Raw genomic sequence first — 21,037 nt, 5'->3', positions numbered from 1 at the left:
ACAGTTTCAAATACTAGGTTCATAATACATGGCTAGCTTGCGATGGGAATCTGTGGTAGAACAAAATTTTATACTAATAAATATATACAGGAGTTTACTTTTAACTTTCATTTATTTTGTATTATCTTAACAGGTTTTGCATTAATTCAAGATTCTTTTCTTATTAATCTTACCTGAACTCAAAAGTTTTCGAGTCCGTAAGAAACTAATTGTCAGGCGCATGATGGATGCTTTGTCCAGGTGTGTACTGACATTATGTGGCAGTGGCAGCTGATGAGCCAACTCATAAAACACTTCCGTCTCTTTGCTCCTTCTGCACCTTGCTGCATCCCTTGATTTCTCCTTCCTCCTCTCTGAGTTACTTCTGAAAGCAAACATTGCAAGTTTAATGCGGGGCTCTCAAACCAGAAATTCCACACAACATCACGGGTGCATAAATCAGACACGTTAATTATGTGAACAGAAGCTGCTTTTAACTCCTCCCAAAATCCAGAACTAACAACATACCTGCAGGCACCTCCAGGCTGTCCAATCTTCACTTATCAATAGTCTACCATCTGCCTCCCCCGGGATTGAAGCTAGCCCTCAAACTGATGTCACTGTGGGCGGGGGATGTGGGATTGACATCATCATGCCCCTTGACTCTTCAGTCCCTAATTCACAATCCATACTCATTAACATTACTCCCTACATGATTTTGTGCAACTTTTACCTGTAAAAATAACCATGTAGCTTTCAAAGAAAAATTGTCTGTCTCAATAATCAAATCAAAACTTTTATGTGGCATTTTTCTCTGTGTGCTAAATCAACAACATTGTAAAAATGTCTATGATTAAAATTTAAAGTTTATTTATTAGTCACAAGTCAGCTTACATTAACACTGCAATGAAGTTACTGTGAAAATCCCCTAGTCACCACACTCCGGCGCCTGTTCAGGTACACTGAGGGAGAATTTAGCATGGCCAATGCACCTAACCAGCATGTCTTTGGACTATGGGAGGAAACCGGAGCACCCGGAGGAAACCCATGCTGACAAGGGAAGAATGTGTAAACTCCACACAGACAGTGACCCAAACCGGGAATTGAGCCCGGGTCCCTGGCGTTCTGAGGCAGCAGTGGTAACCACTGTGCCACCGTGCCACCCCGTGCCGTGGTTAATCTCATGCCCAGAGGAAACCTTCACACAGCATGCATAACTGGATTTACATTCGCAATGTATTCAATTTTACAAGTTCTGTCGTGTGTTATGAATGTCAGAAACAAACAGTGGGCTGGATTTAAGGCACCCCTCCGACAGTTTTGAAGGTGGTTGGGGGTGCGGCATGACTCATTAAATCAAATAGATGGCCTCCCACTGCCTAACCCCCCAGTCTTGCCCCCATCGCAATTATACCAGTGGTGGGGTTGGTGTCAGGCAGTCCACCCGCCACTGGGCCATTAGACGTCCTTAGTAGACACCTAATACCAGCTTAAGTGCCTTAGCTCACCGCAGCAGCAAGAAAGGCCCACACCATATGGCCAGTTCAGCCGGTGGTGGGTGCGGGTTGATGGTGGAGGTCTGTCTTCAATGAGACTTCTCCCCCGCATCCGAGGGTTCCCGTCAAGTTTGCCCTGCCACCTTAACCTCTCAAACCTCAGTTCCCTGCAATCTTGTTGGGGCCTGTCAGCTTGGTAAGTAGCAAGACCCCCAAACATAGACACAAATCCTAACCAGTTGCGGACACCTCTGCCCTTATGTGCTGGAGAACTATCAGTACCTGACTGTCCAGCAGCCCTCTGAAATGGGACTTCCTGATTCAGAAGGGCAGCAGTCTCATATCCAGCCTATTAACAGCCAGCAGGCCTTTAAATGGCTGCAGGGCAGCTGCTGTTCCTTCAGCCGGCTGAATTTTTAGTGGGGAAGGGGGGCGGGGAATCTAGCGCCTCATATAATTCAGCCCGATACGTGTTCACTGAGGTGAGGTCAAGTGCCAAGCTACTTTTCACAAAATAAGGAGTGCTAATGCTAAGTATTAGAATACCTTTACCCTTTTAGATAGCTTCAAGTACTCCTTAGAGTCAGATGTAGAGCAAAACATCCCTCTCTTGGTCCCAACATGTCCTTAACTCGAACCTCAGAACAACAACTCCTATTACCAGTGATTGAATATAAACATTTTCCATTTCTGCCATCCTTACAGATGTTTGACAATTTTGTGCCAATTACTGTTGGACTATGGATAGCTTTGCAATCTGGGTCCTTACTCATCGGGAGACTCGGACTAAATAAGTATTACATGAAGATCCCCAGAGAAAGGCATCATTCCAGGTTGGATTTAAACCCAGGTCAAATATCTAAAAGTGACAATCAAATCAATGGAATTGTTAATACCAGTTTCGGATGATTCTCTTGGGATGCAATTATCCAGGATATTACTAAATTACCGAATTCCATTTTAGCTTAATCAGTTTTCAAATATATAAAGTCTGCTGAAAATATGAGGTTATCCTTTGAAATAAATGGATTAACACTTCTTGCAAGAGGATTCTCAATGCAATGGATTAAATATTACTATCTCATGGGAGTGGTCAGATTGCACCTCCGTGAAACCACAATAACTTTTCTTTAATCTTAAAACTGTGTTTTGCCTGACCGGCAAAGTCTTGCGAGTGACACTGGAAAACTGAAATTGAAAAGTCTTCCCTTGCACCCCAAGAGTCTTGATCAGCACAAATATTTCATTAACTTTCACTCAAATAATGCATTCTTTCAATTTTAAAAGTAGCCTCACAAAATATGGCACTGTTGACTAATTTTGTTCAAATGTTACAAGAACAGGAAAGGAAATAGAGGTGATGCCGGCACACCAAATTTAAAATTACAGGAGTTAGCAAATGTCAATGAACCAGGCAAACACAATTCTTACTTAATTGGTAGGATAAGGATTAGTATTGTTGCCTGGGGTTTCTTAACTCAACAAAATGGATCCTTTTTCTCTAAAGTATAATTTTTTGGATAATTAATTCTATTGGGGTTTATTTACTAGGTAATCATGCGAAGAGAGAAAACTGCTTCTTAAACACCTTCTGTCCTTAACATTTTGGTGGCTTTACACAAAGGGTTTTAATACCCTTTTGTGAGCTACATGGAGACTCAGGGGACTACAGAACTGTTTTCAGTTTGCTGTGGTGCATTTCCGTTCATCAAAAACAGCAAACAACAAAAGATCTCACTAAACTTGACTGTTTTAAAGTTTATTTATTAGTGTCACAAGTAGGCTTACATTAACACTGAAGTTACTGTAAAAATCCCCTAGTCGTCACACTCTGGCACCCGTTCAGGTACATTGAGGGAGAATTTAGCATGGCTAATGCACCTAACCGGCATGTCTTTCGGACTGTGGGCGGAAAAGTTTATTTATTAGTGTCACAAGTAGGTTTACATTAACACTGCAATGAAGTTACTGTGAAAATTCTCTAGTTGCCACACTCCAGTGCCTGTTTGGGTGCACTGAGAACCCACGCAGACATGGGGAGAACATGCAGACTCCACACAGACAGTGACCCAAACTAGGAGCCGAACCCGGATCCCTGGCACTGTGAGGCAGCAGTGCTAGCCATTCTGCTACCGTGCCACCCCTGTTCAGATGTCAACAGCTGGTGCCATGATTATGGCTCACTTGTAACTATTTACATTTCAATATAATATACACTGCATGGCTAGATATCATATTTAATATATTTATTATTTAGAGTGAAATCATATAACAATAATATGTGTGTGTGGAAACATATAGCAATTTTATAAGTTCATTTGAATATCCAGGGTGAAACCTATGTCATGTAATTAAAATAAATGCTGATATAGATTGATATTGTGCCACCTCCTGTGCTTCAACACTTTGTAACAAATAAAATTTTCTTCGGGTCTGCTTAGCTCCTCTGTGACACGATTTAAAGTGAGCAAGAACCTGAAAAATTGTGTGGCTAATAGTCCCACTAGGTATTCGTTGAAAATCTTTCCTGCACTTGTTTTCTTTGGATCTGTGTTCTAGTTGTAATTCTGGTTGGAAATTAGTGCGCTAAAGGGTAACTGCTTTAAGTCCCAATTAAAGGACAGAGTATTGTATTGCTGGGTTGATGTTGAGACTGGGGCCTCATTGTTTTGAAGCATGTAAACTACAAGCTGCTGGCTCAAAGGCGCAAGGTCGTCACACCTGAAAACAAAAGCAGGAGGAGCGGACTGCAGACCAACTTTCTGGGCCGCATTTCACATGCCCCCACCAGGTGTGTTTGTGACTGTGCACATAAAATAGGCCATGTGTCCATCCCACCACATTTCCTTTCACCCCCATAATATGGAGGATGAACAGGTACCAAAATTGGCAACCTCCTTGCTATATTTAAATAAATAATCAAAAGTCAAATGGGCTTGACTGACACTGATTATATGCTGCCCACACCATAAAATGTTTGGTGTGGGCAGTTGAATGGGAATGTGGAGACCATCTTTTTAGAGAACATTTAGGAGGGTACTATATTTTGGGGATGGCCTTTCTGATCGTGGGCCAGTCTTTACAGATTGGGGGATAGCCCCCTAAGATAGTACCCCACTTTCTTCATACTTACCTGCTCTATTAAGCACAGCACCCCCGCCTCACTGCTTAAACTGCTCAAATTCTCCCTGCCCAAGATCCTGGAGTAACCTGGCTCCAAGATCCATTGGCCTCCTTCCTGTTCCTGACTGCAGTCTCAGCAGTGCCCATTAATATGCTCCTGGTGGTCCTGAGGGTGAGACTTCCTCCTCGGTGAAATCCCACGCTGCCCCAATGCAGCCCAGTCACAGCATGATTTGGCTGCAGGGTGGGCGGGTGTGCAGTGGGTCAGTTCCATACTGACTTTGCTTCCTGTTGGGGAGAGGGTGGGGGACGCAATCCATTGTCTCATAGTTTTTGGACAGAAAGGGAAAGAAGTCTCACAGAGTCAAAGGGCTGCAGCCGGTTTAATCAGCAGGGTGAAAAAGGCCATTGGTCCTCTGCCAGCTACCAGGCAGAATGTGGGCGGGAGGATGGTCTCAGGTCAGAGTGACGTATTCTGTGGTAATCCAAAGAATCTGGAAGAATTGTCCTGGCAAGGCCAGAAGAAAAACTCATTGGATTGGGACTTAGTACTGAAAGTCGGTTTGGAAATCCCCAGGACACTTGAGGGAGAGGATCTTCAACAGTCACAGGATGTTACAACTCAGCAAAACAGGAAAGAGTTGAACTTATTGGAAGCTGGTGTGACTGTGTACGGTTTACTACAAACATTGTAATCCTGTGGCTGTAAATTATATATAATGTATATTTTACGTATATGTGTGTGTCATTGGGCATAATAAAACATTAATAAGGGTTACCTTTTCTTTTCTGTAGTTTAGAATATTAGTTACCAACTAGTATATAGTTTGTTACAGTAAACGTCTTAAAACTTAAGACTTTTGTCGAGCTTTTGTTTAGGTTGGTCATTGGGAATTGAAATAGGGGTGACATGGTGGCACAGTGATTAGCACTGCTGCCTCACAGCACAACCCAGGGACTTGGGTTGGATTCCCAACTTGGGTCACTGTCTATGTGGAGTTTGCACATTCTCCCCATGTCTGCGTGGGTTTCCTCCGGGTGCTCCGGCTTTCCCCCACATTCTGAAAGACGTGCTGGTTAGGAGCATTGACCTGAACAGGCGCCAGAATGTGGCAACTAGGGGAATTTCACAGTAACTTCATTGCAGCATTACTGTAAGCCTTACTTGTGACGAATAAATAAATTTTAATAAACAAATTTTAAAATATCTTGCTCAGTCTCCACAATGATTGATATCCAGCTGTTCTGGTGCTTATAAATATTAAAGTGGGGAACGTCAAAAGCTGTGAGATACTCATGGAAAATCTCTGTCCTCGTTTGTGGCTGAGATTCTCCAGTGCCGCAGTAAGTGAATGAAGTTTTGGCTGGAACGCCAATTCTCTGTTCTCATTGGCAGTGGGGTGTCTATGGATGAAATTGGAGAATCCTGTCCACCGTTTCATTTTGTCCACTGATGGTATTGCCATAGCAATAATGAGGGAAAAGTGAGTATTCTAACAATCCTGAAAGAACGCATTACAATATCCTATCTATGTGTGTTGCTTGTGTATATATGACTGCTGTGGAATGAGTGGGAAGGTGAGACAAGGCGTAAGAACTGGCTAATGCCTGCTGATAACTTAGGGCTGGATTCAAAACTGGATTGTGGTCTCTGGCCTCCCCACTGAGAAACTTCTCTCGCTTGGCTTGCTTAGCCTGCAGCCATTTAATCACTGCCGGGACTGTTAATTACACCCTCGTTGGGAGAGGTTGGCCCCAATGCTTTCAAGAGCGGCCAGTCAAAGCTCTCTGATCCCAGCAGCACCACCAGAAGCACTGGCCACAGCTGGTACTGCATCTAGTCTCCAATGGTCATCATTGCTGGAGCCGCATGTCAATGTAAATGGGGGAAATATAACTGGAGTGAGGCAGGCACGCTCTGTGAGGGGGGCGGGGGGAAAGGAGGGCTGGGTGGATAAGACAGAGGGGAGGGGAGCCATAGGTTTGGGAACATGTGGGTGGGTGGGCTTCTGTTAAGAACAAGGAGTCCATAAAGAAGCTACCCTCCCCTTGCCCACCACCAACCATGAAGTGAAAGCTGCCAGACTTCACACTGGCCTCTGCTCGCCGAGGGTTAAATTCCAGTAATGGCAGGAGGAGGCTCTTTAGTAGCCATTAACTGGTCATTTAAGCCCTCAATCGGCCCACAGGCAGAAAGGCCCCTCGACATCTCCACTGCCACAGGTAAAACTACAGGTGAACAGGTAGGTACCAGGAAGGGCGCTCATGGCATTGTGCCCAAATGCCCTCACCTGCCAAACCACCCCCAGAAAGCCTTAGTGGAGATCTGTAGATTTGTCTTGTTGCTGCTGTTACAGGCTAAGTTTATTCGGTCTTCTTCAAGGGAGTTAAGAGCTGTGACCTCCTCTAATTCCTGTGCTTTTCCTTGTATTAGCTGTCATTCTGAGTACCTTCACTTTGCTCTCTCTTCAGTTATTGATAATTACCAACTTGCCAAAGGTGCACACCTCCGTCCACATGTTACAATGTCACACGTACATTACAGGATTGCTTCCGTTCCCACTTGTGCTGTTGTTTTTCAGTGGAATTGACGACATTGCCTAACAGGTTCACCCATGTACAGTTGCTCCAGTGTAAACTGATAGAATCGTACATGCGCAACAGACACGCATGTTCCATGCGGGTGCACTTTAGCAAAGCTAAGTTTCACTGCTTGCATGTTTGGGCAGGATAATACAGGCTGATGGAATGGCAATCCCAAAGCGGTGATGCTGGTAGGAACCGGTTATATCTGTCATTTGAGGCACCAGACAAAGTATCTTTTTATGGGCAGCCATCTGCCCATAAAAGTACTTGTCTTAATGGTACACTTCCTATCAGAGGCAAAACTCTAAACTAAATAGACTACTTTATTACTGTACACCTGCACATAACAACTATGATTTGATAGCACAGTATTAAAAGAGCCAAAGGTTGTTTAGTGGAATGGTTTTTGTTGCAACACGATATCATAATCTTGTAGGTGACATAATTTCATGACAGCACAGATATAATAATCTTATTTCATTGCAAGACTGTTAATCAATGGACCACAGTAACCCATTTGCTGTTAATCTATCAGCCACATTCAGACACACCCAACAACAATGAAAAAAGTTTTAAAATTTAACTCACAGCCCTGAATTTAGTTGAAATCAGCAGTGTGTTTTTTTCAGTGGTAAATATATATGGTAAGTCGCTATTTAACCAGTGGGGCACTTAATATATAAATGGTGTCTTTGTAAGTGATGCCTTTAGAAGTGATAAATGGGTCGAGCCATTTGCTCTCATATTAACCACAAAACACACTCAGACAAGAATTCAAACATTGAAAAACACAGGAGTGGTGTGATACAGAATTTAATGTATTTAATGTGGGTTCAGCCCACTAGCTGCAGAACTGGTGGGGAAAACCTCGTCACTTCAGAGGGGGAGACTTGACTAAGTTCTGGGCACAATCTTACCGGCCGTTCACGACACGCTCCCGCTGCAGCGAAGTCAGGGAATTTGGCACCCAGCCAAATCTCCGTTCACCGCAGCGGGATGGGAAAATCCCGCCTAGAGTGAACAGCCATAACATTAACTCTGACAGGTATTTAACTGGTCAACATATATAGGGTTTTCCATGTGATTCAGGATGCGGGGTGGAAGTACTGCCCACTAACAGCCAATGAGAGACTGACAGCTCTTCACTACAGGCAATGCCACTGGGAGCGATGGCTGCTGCCAGTAATACACTCAAAGAGAGGCCAGGATTGCCAAAGGGCCCAGGTCACAGGTGAATGAAGGGGGTGGGGGTACACAGGAAGGGGCATGAGGCTCTGAGGCAGGGGTAGACAAGTAGCTATCAATGACTACCCCTGTTTCCAATGCTGCCTCCCCCGATTAGGCTGAAATAACTCCACGGAGGCGGAAGTCCCGTCACCAAGTTACTTTATTTACACCATACATCAGTGCATAGCCAGCTCTCCAGTTGCTCCCTGCTGAATGCAGGCTGGGAGTCTGACACACCTGCTTTAAATAGGTTCCCTGATTTAACCATCAATTAGGATTCATCAGGTATCTCTTTTAAGGTATAAAAGCCTATTGCACCTGGTATCTCCAGGCGGTCTCCCATCCAAGTACTAACCAGGCCTGAGTATGCTTAATTTCTGAGATCAGATGAGATCGGGTGTTTTCAGACTAGTATGGCCGTAGGCAAGGACTCATCAAGTAGCTCATACTCTAGCAAGCCAACCTCATTAGCCTGGAGTGCCTTTGAAAGAGCGAAGAGTCCTCCAGAGTCGAAACATTAGCTCTGTTCTCTCTCCACAAATGCTGTCAGACCTGCTGAGATTTTCCAGCATTTTCTGCTCTTGCTCCATGTTATTCTATTTGGTTGAAATATGTACTGTTTTATGACGACGGGATGATTGTAAATATGACATGTGTGAGATATTATTCTGCTGCGAAGGTGCAATTTTGATCCGTTCCTTTAATGTTAGAATCTAATCAATCAATTAGAGGTGAATTGCCATTGCTGAGGGAAGCTTGGAGATGTTAGCAGATGTCCACAGCTTTAGCAGGGAAAACCCAGCAGGAAGTGACTACCCGGGGTTATATTTTAGACACAGTTCAGCATAGCTTAGAAAGTATAATACACTTTCATTTGATTCAATGCTTTTAAGTTCCCACATCTACTTTGATCCAGTTACCAGTTTGTTTCTGCAAAGTGGGCCAAGTTAAAATCTACCCTTTATTTATTGCTATATCCCCTGTGGTACTGCTCCTGAGGAGCTGTTTCATTGCCTGATATTTGTCCCTCACTAGTTTGCATTTACAGGCTGGTTGTATTGCTGTGCATCAGTGTGAACTGGTTTAGACATTATACTGACATAAACATGCGGTCCAAAGGTACATGACATTGTCTTAACCACCCTATTTAACCATCCCCTGTTTTTCTGTTCAGGACATCACAGTTCATTCTGCCCCTATCTTCTCTCTTGTATATGTGTTTCTGACTCATTTCCACCCTTTCCTCTGTTCCCTGTTTAAATGCTGTCCATGTTTAATTGTGTTGCAGTTCTGACAAAGCTTGTATCTAAAATGTTAACTTGTCTGCTTCCCCCACAGTTGGTTCCGTGAGGTCCAACCTCTTCCATGTTTGTTGCGCTAACTGAATTCAGATAGGTTGTGTGAAATCAGCTTGAGATTGCTTCAACTTCATGCTGCAGCCACGGCAAAGCAAATTCTAAACAAGTCAATTCACTCCAAAATCCGGAGAGGAAATCAAAATTTACTTTGACAAAGGGTCATCTGGACTTGAAACGTCAGCTCTTTTCTCTCCTTACAGATGCTGCCAGACCTGCTGAGATTTTCAGGCGTTTTCTCTTTTGGTTTCAGATTCCAGCATCCGCAGTAATTTGCTTTTATAAAATTTAATTTGTGTTTGAATACTCGTAAATGAAACTTTGGTGCCTATCTAGAACTGCTAGTCCTCATCCCAGGACAGTTGCAGATCCAATGGCAGAACTTGAGATTGCTAGCTACGCATCATTCTTCAATGTCTTGAGTATCAAGTATAGACTTCGCCACCTACCCTGTCCGTGCTTATCACAGGCAGCCACTTATATCAGGGCAAATAGCTCTAACCATTTACCATTTCTAAAGACATCATTTACAAGGACACCATTTATAACATATTAATATTTCTCATATTACCAATGAGAAAACGCTCTGCTGATTTCAACTAAATTCAGGGCTGCAAGTCGTTTCGATCAGCTGTTCACATCTCATTAAAATGTCAGATGAGGTTCTGTATGCAACTGCTAACAATGAGTTGTTAAGTAATATTTCCTGTTTTTCAAAAAATATGTTGCCCACTTATCGTTTTGATTTAACCATCCACCATGTACAGTGGGTAGATCAAAATAACACCAACTTATACACTGTAAGTAATAGGGACTGCACCTTTAATACAACATCGTTAATCATATTGGAGTAAAGCTTCCTCTCTTCATTGCTTGTAGCAAAATTGAACCAAGACACTCGCATTCATGATTTATTCTAAAGAGTAACTGATGAAACATTTTATTTGTGTTCGCAAGCCTGCACCTCAAACGTTCGTTTCAAAGCTGTGTTGTTTTTTTTGTCTTATTTATTGAGATGTCAAGTTATTTGAAATTTGGTTCCTGCTAATTTACACATGGAAATGATTCACATCTAAAACATCACTATAAAACTTTAATCCTCTGCAAATATATTTCAATTGCAAAGTAAACAAACAGAGACAGAAGTCAAATTTAAGGTGAGCTATTAGAGATGAACATATGGCCGGGAATCCTGCGCTGGGGGAGTCAGCAATTCAGTGTGTCATTTGGATAAACTGCGTTAAAATAAAAAAATTTTTTTTTTGATTTTCTGTCTCCCACCTTTCACCTTCAAAGGCCAAAAGAGGCATCTTCAAGACAACAGAGCCCCATTTTATCAGTTCCTCTCATGTGACTAAAACACAGTTCATATAGGGGAGGTCTCATGGAGCTCCTTATGGTCACGACAAATCTCTGCATATAAGAATTACCCTCGTCCAGATATATTAGCTAGAATTTCTCGGCCATTCACACCAGTGGGATTCTCTGGTCGCGCTGCAGTGAAAGAAGATTTGACTGGGCGTCAAATTCTCTGCCCTCACTTGCAGTCGCGGTGAGGTGTGAATGGCTGGAAAATTCCTGCCATATGTAAAGTTAGCAAAATGCCAAGTTATTATTTTCATGCAGGAACTACAAAAGGTCATGAACGAAGCCCAGTCCATCACACAAACCAGCCTCCCATCCATTGACTGTCTACACTTCCCGCTGCCTCACCAAAGCAGCCAGCATAGTTAAGGACCCCACTCTACCCGGACATTCTCTCTTCCACCTTCTTCCTTCGAGAAAAAGATACAAAAGTCTGAGGACACAACCGACTCAAGAACAGCTTCTTCCCTGCTGCCATCAAACTTTTGAATGGACCTACCTCGCACTGAGTTGATCTTTCTCTACACCCCAGCTATGACTGTAACACTGCATTCTGCATTCTCTCATTTCCTTCCCTATGAATGGTATGCTTTGTCTGTATAGCGCACAAGAAACAATACTTTTCACTCTATACCAATACATGTGACAATAATAAATCAAACCAAAATCAAAAAGGTGTGAGGAGTGTGAAATGAAGAAATCTGTCCAAGCTGCTATCTTTTCACTGCCTTTGGTTAATAAATCTACTTCATAGCTCACAGCCTGAAGCATGGGGAGCAATCTTGTGCCCTTCCCAGTGGTGAGTTTGGTGGTTGGCGGAGAAGAGGGAGCATTTAATCTGGAGGGGGGGGGGGGTGGTTAGAGAGTGGGGATAAGGGAGGGGATGGTGTGTGGGGGCAATGTGGCAGGGGATAGGGTGGAGGGGAGAGGACAGAGTGGAGGGTAGTGGGTGGCAGGGGACTAAGGGTGACATGGGAGTGTGTGGCAGGAAGAGATTGACAGGGGCAGAGGGTACCAAGTGGGGATGAGGGTGCCGGGGAGAGGGTAGCAGGGAGAGGTTGCGGGGGGGAGAGGGTGGAAAGTGGGGGCCGCACTACCTTCTCACCTCCATGCTAATTAAGTTCCTGGCGGGAAGGATCCTTCATGGCTTCATGCCCAGCCACCAATTGACAGTTAATGCCCACTTATAAGCCTCCTCCCACTGCTTTTAGCATTCACCCAGCAGCAGGTGGGGGAGGCTTGCCTTGTGGAATGCATGACAAGCAAACCCTGTTGGGGTTGCCTGCAGACTCCCAAGGGATTTCTTGTTCAAAGACACTCAGTACCTGATTGAGGGTCCTAGCATCAGCAAGGGGGTGTGGGGGAGGAGTGAGGGAGCTGCTGAGAGCCACACCCCTGCCCCTACTGTCCAAACCCCTCCCTCCTTTCCAAGTTCCTTCCTGTGAAGCCCTTCCCCGCCATCACTCACCCACAATCCAACGTCTTGGGTGGTGTAGTATCATTAGCAGCAGCCATCTCCTCTCCAGTGGTGCTGCTATGTATGAAAGATGTGCTGGCCTCTTATTGACTAGAAGCTCTGCCCCTGCACTCCCGCCAACCCCTCCACCCCCTTCCCCCTTCCTTGGGGGGTGCTCACTGCTGACCTGTTATATGCCTGAGTAGCACAAGATGTGGCGAGCCTTCCCAAAAAGTGGTGACATGGGGCTTTTGCTGCGCTTCAGCTGATGGCCGAGACCCCTGCTGCCTCCACAAGATTCCTCTCCTGGCAAGCCTGACAGACTATTTCCTCGCTCTCTGAAATCCAAGAGGTCATAAGGGGAGTAGTGCCAATTTCTCTTAAGTAATATTAACATGGCTTCCATTTAGTTCAATAGGCAGGGCACAAGATCTCTTGACAATGGCCACCAGAAAAATAACTCCAAAGATGTGCGGGTTAGGTGGATTGGCCATGCTAAATTTCCCCTTAGTGTCCCAAGCTGTGTAGGTTAGGGGGATTAGTGGGTAAATACTTGGGGTTATGGGGAACAGGTCTGGTTTGGATTGCCCCTTAGTGTCAGGGGGAGTATGTGAGGTTACAAGGATAGGGGCTTGGTGGGATTGTGGTTGGTGCAAACTCGATGGGATAAATAGCCTCCTTCTGCACTGTAGGGATTCTATGATTCTATGGATTCTATGATCTGCTGATAACTTAAAAACATAACTCTGACAATGTATAAGTCATCATTTTACTTATTGGAAAATAATTTATAAACCCTTCCTGGAAGATTGAGATGAAATTCATATGCAATTATTTTGGCAAATTGATTGTCGTGGTGAATATGTTCCAAATTTTACAATCCCAAAACTTTCTTCAGAATAATTCACTTTTGATCAACAGTAATAAACCCTCAGCAATCTCTAACATCAGCCAGCTACAGTCTTGAAAGCAATGGGTATGCTCTTTGTAGAGATCACCAAGGAGGGCATCTTGACAGCTTTACTAGCAAACAGGTTCAAATTTTCAAATTAAAAACAAATAATTACTAAACTAAGCAGGACAGAAATGGAGAAACTTGGAGACTTCTACCATCAGTAGTCAATGCCTCTACTTTCTCAGCAGGCTAAGGAAATTTAGCATGTCCACTACGACTCTCACCAATTTTTACAGTTGCACAGTTGCACCACAAAAAGCACCCTTTCTGGATATCTCACAGCTTGGTATGGTCCCTGCTCTGACCAAGATTATAAGAAACTACAAAGGGTTGTGAACATAGTCCAGTCCATTATGCAAACCAGCCTCCCATCCATTGATTCCATCTACACTTCACGATGCCTTGGAAAAGCAGCCAAATAACCAAGGACCCCCCTGGACAGACTCTCTTCTACCATCTTCGGTCGGGAAAAAGATACAAAAGTTTGATATCACGTACCAACAAACTGAAGTACAGCTTCTTCCCTGCTGCCATCGGGCTTTTGATTGGACCTATTGTATATTAAACTCTCTACACCCTAGCTATAACTGTAACATTACATTCTGCACCCTCTCCTTTCCTTCTCCACTATGTACTCTATGAATGATATGTTTTATCTGTATAGCGCGCAAGAAACAATACTTTTCACTGTATCCCAAACATGTGACAATAGTAAATCAAATCAAATCAAAAGTAGGATTTAACTGATTGTTTTAATGTATGTGGTCATAACTAAAATGCCAACATTCATGTCTTTGCTAACCTTTCTGAAAACCAGGGGTAAGTCTGTAGTCAATCCTCATTAAAAGATTTGATGTCCCACACGTACATCAGGTTGTAAACTGAATTACTAGATTCATTTATAATTGTATATTCATTATATATGTATACATTTGGATGTTTTAAACATAAATAGGCACATACATAAATAATCACTTAAGAGCTCATTTATCAAAATAGTTCCTCCTTGACAGCCTGGCTTACCCCATCCCAGTGCCTCTGCAATTTATAAGTTTTCTGCATCTCTTAAATGTCGTTGAATACTTTTATTTCTCTCATCAGGCCCCAATTGTCTCATATAAATATTATTCCACGACAGAACCTTCCCCTATTTGCCACTTTAGCACTTTAGGGGTCAAAGTCATCTTGTGTGTGTGTGTGTGTGTGTGTGTGTGTGTGTGTGTGTGTGTGTGTTTTATCTGTGTGAATGTGTGTGTGTGTGTGTTTTGTCTGTGTGTGTTTCATCTGTGTGTGTGTATTTCATCTGTGTGTTTTGTCTGTGTGTGTGTGTTTCGTCTGTGTGTGCATTTTGTCTGTGTGTGTGTTTTGTCTGTATGTGTGTGTATGTTTCGTCTGTGTGTGTGTGTGCGTGTGTGTTTTGTCTGTGTGTGTGTTTTGTCTGTGTGTGTGTGTTTCGTCTGTGTGTGTTTCGTCTGTGTGTGCGTTTTGTCTGTGTGTGTGTTGTGTGTGTGTGTTTTGTCTGTATGTGTGTGTATGTTTCGTCTGTGTGTGTGTTTTGTCTGTGTCTGTGTGTGTGTTGTGTGTGTGTGTGTTTTGTCTGTGTGTGTGTTTCATCTGTGTGTGTGTTTCGTCTGTGTGTGCGTTTTGTCTGTGTGTGTGTTGTGTGTGTGTGTTTTGTCTGTATGTGTGTGTATGTTTCGTCTGTGTGTGTGTTTTGTCTGTGTCTGTGTGTGTGTTGTGTGTGTGTGTGTTTCATCTGTGTGTGTGTGTGTTTCATCTGTGTGTGTGTTTTGTCTGTGTGTGTATGTTTCGTCTGTGTGTGTGTTTCGTCTGTGTGTGTGTTGTGTGTGTGTGTTTTGTCTGTGTGTGTGTGTTTCGTCTGTGTATGTGTTTTGTCTGTGTGTGTTTCGTCTGTGTGTGTGTTTGTGTCTGTGTGTGTGTTTCCCTCCCCTTCACTTTGCCTTATCCCTTTTTAGACGCAGTGCACTCAGCTGCTTTCTGACTGAACTACTAATCATTTCCAACATTTTCTCTTCATGTTACAGATTTCCCGCATCTGCAGTTTTCTGTTATGTTTAAACATCAATGCTTTGTGCTTACATAACATTACTGAAGTTCAAGTGTTTAAATACACTTTAAATCATTGAAAGAAGTCCAAAGTAATATTTGACACTGAATACAATAGTATTGAAGGCTGTTGGCAAACCATGAAACTTTTACCACAAGTGATTCAATTCAGTGGAGGAAATACCAACTTAAGCTGTGGATTGTGTGGTAAGAGAAGTGGCACTCCACTGTGCCCACACTAGCCCACATCACCTCATCTCTATCTGAAATGGGCATTTCTCTCGCAGCACTACTTTCATGTGGCTGAAACAGCTAACCACCATATGGTAATTACAGTACGCATGAGAGATCTGCAATGTTAATTATTGACATTGTATTACAACAGCATTCAGAAAGATTAAGGTAACCAATTGAGTCTAATTGATCCCTGAAATCACAGCAGCAGACTAATCATCTAACCAACCCACACTTGTATCTTTACCTGCTGTGTTTATTTGGACTTAAACAACAATGTCAATCTTTAATATGCCTTTCAAAAACAAATCACAAATAGTTATCACTAATTACAACATGATTTAGTTTTATTCAATGTTTAATTTATAAAAGAATTTGATCCCATTTCCTTTCCTCCCTTCCTTTCAGCCCACACACTTGCTCACAGACACACACTCACAGGCACACACACGCACACTCAAAGGCACACACACACACACACACACACACTCACTCACAGACACCCACACACTCACTCACACACTCCCTCTCACTCACAAACTCATTCACACACACACTCACAGACACCCACACACACACTCACAGGCACACACACACACTCACAAGCGCACACACACACTCACTCACTCACAGACACCCACACACTCACTCACACACTCCCTCTCATACACACACTCATTCACACACACACACTCACAGACACCCACACACTTACAAACATACACACACACATATACTCACAGATACACACACACTCACAGACACTCACTCACTCATAGACACACACTCACAGACCCACATTCACAGACACGCACATACACACACACACACTCACCTGCACTCACTCGCACTCACTCACAGACACACACACACACTCTCACTCAGCCACACACACTCACAGAGGCATACGCACCCCATAATTGTTGGCAAAATTCTAGAATCCATCGTTAAGGATGAGATTTCTAAATTCTTGGAAGTGCAGGGTCGGATTAAGACAAGTCAGCATGGATTTAGTAAGGGGAGGTCGTGCCTGACAAACCTGTTAGAGTTCTTTGAAGAGATAACAAATAGGTTAGACCAAGGAGAGCCAATGGATGTTATCTATCTTGACTTCCAAAAGGCCTTTGACAAGGTGCCTCACGGGAGACTGCTGAGTAAAATAAGGGCCCATGGTATTCGAGGCAAGGTACTAACATGGATTGACGATTGGCTGTCAGACAGAAGGCAGAGAGTTGGGATAAAAGGTTCTTTCTCAGAATGGCAACCGGTGACAAGTGGTGTCCCGCAGGGTTCAGTGTTGGGGCCACAGCTGTTCTCTTTATATATTAACGATCTAGATGACGGGACTGGGAGCATTCTGGCCAAGTTTGCCGATGATACAAAGATAGGTGGAGGGGCAGGTAGTATTGAGGAGGTGGGGAGGCTGCAGAAAGATTTAGACAGTTTAGGAGAGTGGTCCAAGAAGTGGCTGATGAAATTCAACGTGGGCAAGTGCGAGGTCGTACACTTTGGAAAAAAGAATAGAGGCATGGACTATTTTCTAAACGGTGACAAAATTCATAATGCTAAAGTGCAAAGGGACTTGGGAGTCCTAGTCCAGGATTCTCTAAAGGTAAACTTGCAGGTTGAGTCCGTAATTAGGAAAGCAAATGTAATGTTGTCATTTATCTCAAGAGGCTTGGAATACAAAAGCAGGGATGTACTTCTGAGGCTTTATAAAGCACTGGTTAGGCCCCATTTGGAGTACTGTGAGCAATTTTGGGCCCCACACCTCAGGAAGGACATACTGGCACTGGAGCGGGTCCAGCGGAGATTCACACGGATGATCCCAGGAATGGTAGGCCTGACATACGATGAACGTCTGAGGATCGTGGGATTATATTCATTGGAGTTTAGGAGGTTGAGGGGAGATCTGATAGAAACTTACAAGATAATGAACGGCTTAGATAGGATGGACGTAGGGAAGTTGTTTCCATTAACAGGGGAGACTAGGACGCGGGGGCACAGCCTTAGAATAAAAGGGAGTCACTTTAGAACAGAGATGAGGAGAAATTTCTTCAGCCAGAGAGTGGTGGGTCTGTGGAATTCATTGCCACAGAGGGCTGTGGAGGCCGAGACGTTGAGCGTCTTCAAGACAGAAATTGATAAATTCTTGATTTCTCGAGGAATTAAGGGCTATGGGGAGAGAGCGGGTAAATGGAGTTGAAATCAACCATGATTGAATGGTGGAGTGGACTCGATGGGCCGAATGGCCTTACTTCCGCTCCTATGTCTTATGGTCTTATGGTCTTATAATCCACTGTGTTATTGGATTTTCCAAACAGGCCTGGATTTTGACTGCCTCAAGTTGGGTCAGGAGTCTTTTAAATATGGTGGGTAGGTCCCAATTCCAGGATCCTCGACCCCATTCCCTGACTGTCTAATTTTTGGTGTCTTTAAAAGGTATGAGCCGGTTCCTGCCAAAAGCCCAAGCTGGCACTCCTGACCTGATCAGCTCCACTGTGGAGATGGGCATCTCCAACTCCTCTGCAATTTTCATGTATTCAGGCCAGGTTTTTAAAGAGTTGTGGAAGAGTCATGAACCCTAGTCTTCATGAGGGAACCTTTTAAAAGCTAAGTTCAAAAGGTCCTTCTCAAGACCTTTATGCCAAATTATGACCTCCCGCCTATATTCCCTCATGCCCTCTATGTCAAGCTATGGTACTTCCATGTCCATTGCCCCACTGAGCACTTTCTACAACCAATGAACCCATGGTGCAACGTCCGGAGAGCTGTTATAATACAACTGTGTCCCAAGGAAACACTATTTGATTGACAGCTCAGGTTCTTTGATCTCTGCAGTCAAATTCACAATGTTTGTTCACACAAGTTAAGTGGTTTGAAGGGCTTGTGGTTTTTGAAACTTCAAGGGGCCTGGATGATTGACACTTTTATTTGTTTGCATTCCAGACTTCCTTCTCAAGAACAGGAGAAAGTTAGCAGTTGATAACTTTTTTTCAAAACTCTTTTTTGCAAAAACCACTATAAACTTTGGGGTTCATTGGTTCTAGAAAGTGTTCTGTGGGTCAATGGACACGAAAGTGCCATAACTTGGCAAAAGGGGCATGAGGGGTCATAGCTGGTGGATTGAAGAACATAGAGGGTCTGAGGGCTCTGAGGGAGTGAATGGAAGGGCAGAGCTTGACATGGGGGCATAAGGTGGCATGGATGGAGGGTAAAGGAGGTATGGGGGTGAGTACTGGAGGGCTTTTGTTTCTTTTTTCACTGTGACAAAGTCCCATGGCACTGAGGGCGGCCTTTGAAACAGCTTGTCACCACACCCGGCAGCCCCTGTGGCAGCCTCCGCCCTTCATTCCAGGTCAGCTGACCCAACTGCAGCCTGAATCCAGCGCCTAGCAATGAAGGTCCTGCCTTTGTGGGCACTTTCACTTGAGGCAGGCAGGCCGAGCCTGGAATTCTCCCGGTTCCCCTGCCCACCTCAAGGATGAGAACCCAGACTGTAGTGTCTCTATCTCTCCGAACATAACAATTTACTTGGCTAGTCAGGTTATTTATGAGAATCTGCTCTTTGTATTATTTTCAGGAGAAACAGGATTTCTGTATGACACAGTATGTGACCTTTCAGTTACCTTATTCATAAGGAATGCTTCCATTTCCTCAAACAGGTTTGTTCAAAATTTGTATTGATATTATGAAAATTATACACATAATACATTCAAAATATCAGGAATTATAATTGAGAAAGGACTATAGATGTTTTGCAATTAAGTATTCATGGAATCATAGAATCCCTACAGTGCAGAAAGAGGTCATTCAGCCCATCGAGCCTGCACCGACAGCAATCCCACCCAGCCCCTATCCCCATAATCCACACATTTACCCTGTTAATCCTCCTGGCACTAAGGGCAACTTCACATGGCCGATCCACCTAACCCACACATCTTTGGACTGTGGGGGGAAACCGGAGCACCTGGAGGAAACCCATGCAGACACTGCACGGGAAAATTGCAAACTCCACACAGACCGTCTCCCGAGGCCGGAATTGAACCTGGGTCCTTGGTGCTGTGAGGCGGCAGTGCTAACCACTGTGCCACCGTGCCACCTTATTGGATGGCAACTTTGTATGAATGACAGTGTTGAACAGATGTGAGGTTTGAGACTGAGTGCTCTGTATAAGAGTTCTGCCCCTGCAACTGCTGATTAAATTTTAAGGTTAATTTCCATTTTGTTGTCTCTCACTGCTGGGAGCAAAAAGAATGAAAATGAAACTTTGGAAGATTGCAGAATGTTTGGGTATCTCCAAAAACAGCTGGTAGCAGATGTGGCCACGGTCTTCCTCACATAAATGACATGGAGCAAAGGGTTATTTGAATATGAACTATAGGCTTTTTTTGTTTAACCCAGGAAACAAAAAGGACATGGAATCCTGCCATTGTCTGATTGTTAGCATATTGTTCATATCAGCAAGTATTGCTGGCACTGCTCAACACAGCAGAGACGTTTGTTAAGCAAAGTCAATAATGAGTTACTTGTCATTTGTAATGATTTTTCCTTTATATTTTGTGTTCTCTCTGTATAAATACAGGATGATCTCTCCCTCTCTCTGCCTACCCTATATTCTATCATTCAGAACTTCACACAATTGAACGTTGACTTTCAGAAGTCCTTCACTGGTCTTTTCAAACAAGTTTTTATTTTCTTGTTAATTTTATCTTCCTTCCCCCCTTGAAGATAATTCTATTCCAGAAGTCAGGAAAGTTGCCAATATTCATGCAAGAATGAGGGGAATGCCAGCAGAAAGTCATCGTAGCTGAGCTTACATTCATGCCTCCGCAGTTCCAGCAAGATTTACTGAACAACTATCAGGAGTTGAACCCTGGACTATTCCCCGCCACCCCCCCCCCCCCCCCCCCCACCCTCCTCCTCTTTCCTAACCCATCAAAGTTGAAATCAATTATGGCATTTCTAACCCTATCTTAACTGAGGTCAGCCAATTCAGTACAGACTGACATTCATGATAAACAGACAATATAACCCGTAACGACAACCTTATTTTCTTCTCTCCACAGAAGCTGCCTGATCTACTGAGTAGTTCAGGATGTTCAGATTTCCAGCATCTGCAGTATTTTGCTTTTAGTGTTACACAGGTTTACATAGGTCACTTGGAGTTTTATACTGTGGGGGCATTATGAGT

The 21,037-nt window shown here is 43.7% G+C and overlaps 1 protein-coding gene and 1 pseudogene across 3 annotated transcripts in view; both read right to left on the bottom strand.

Moving 5' to 3' along the window:
* epas1b (endothelial PAS domain protein 1b) overlaps window positions 1–21,037 on the bottom strand; it is a 143,832-nt gene that overhangs the window by 67,213 nt on the left and 55,582 nt on the right. For 2 of the 3 annotated variants that reach the window (XM_078229683.1, XM_078229685.1), the window contains exon 2: window positions 174–364. In XM_078229683.1, coding sequence (XP_078085809.1) covers window positions 174–364 — 191 coding nt within the window. The remainder of the gene's footprint in view (window positions 1–173; window positions 365–21,037) is intronic. The other variant, XM_078229684.1, reaches the window with a different exon arrangement.
* LOC144504908 (5S ribosomal RNA) lies at window positions 8,718–8,836 on the bottom strand (annotated as a pseudogene).

The sequence above is a fragment of the Mustelus asterias genome, chromosome 15 (assembly GCF_964213995.1).
Source record: "Mustelus asterias chromosome 15, sMusAst1.hap1.1, whole genome shotgun sequence".
NCBI classification, from domain to species: Eukaryota; Metazoa; Chordata; class Chondrichthyes; order Carcharhiniformes; family Triakidae; genus Mustelus; species Mustelus asterias.
The sequence above is the reverse complement of the archived record's forward strand: the minus strand, read 5'-3'. Positions and strand labels throughout refer to the sequence as shown.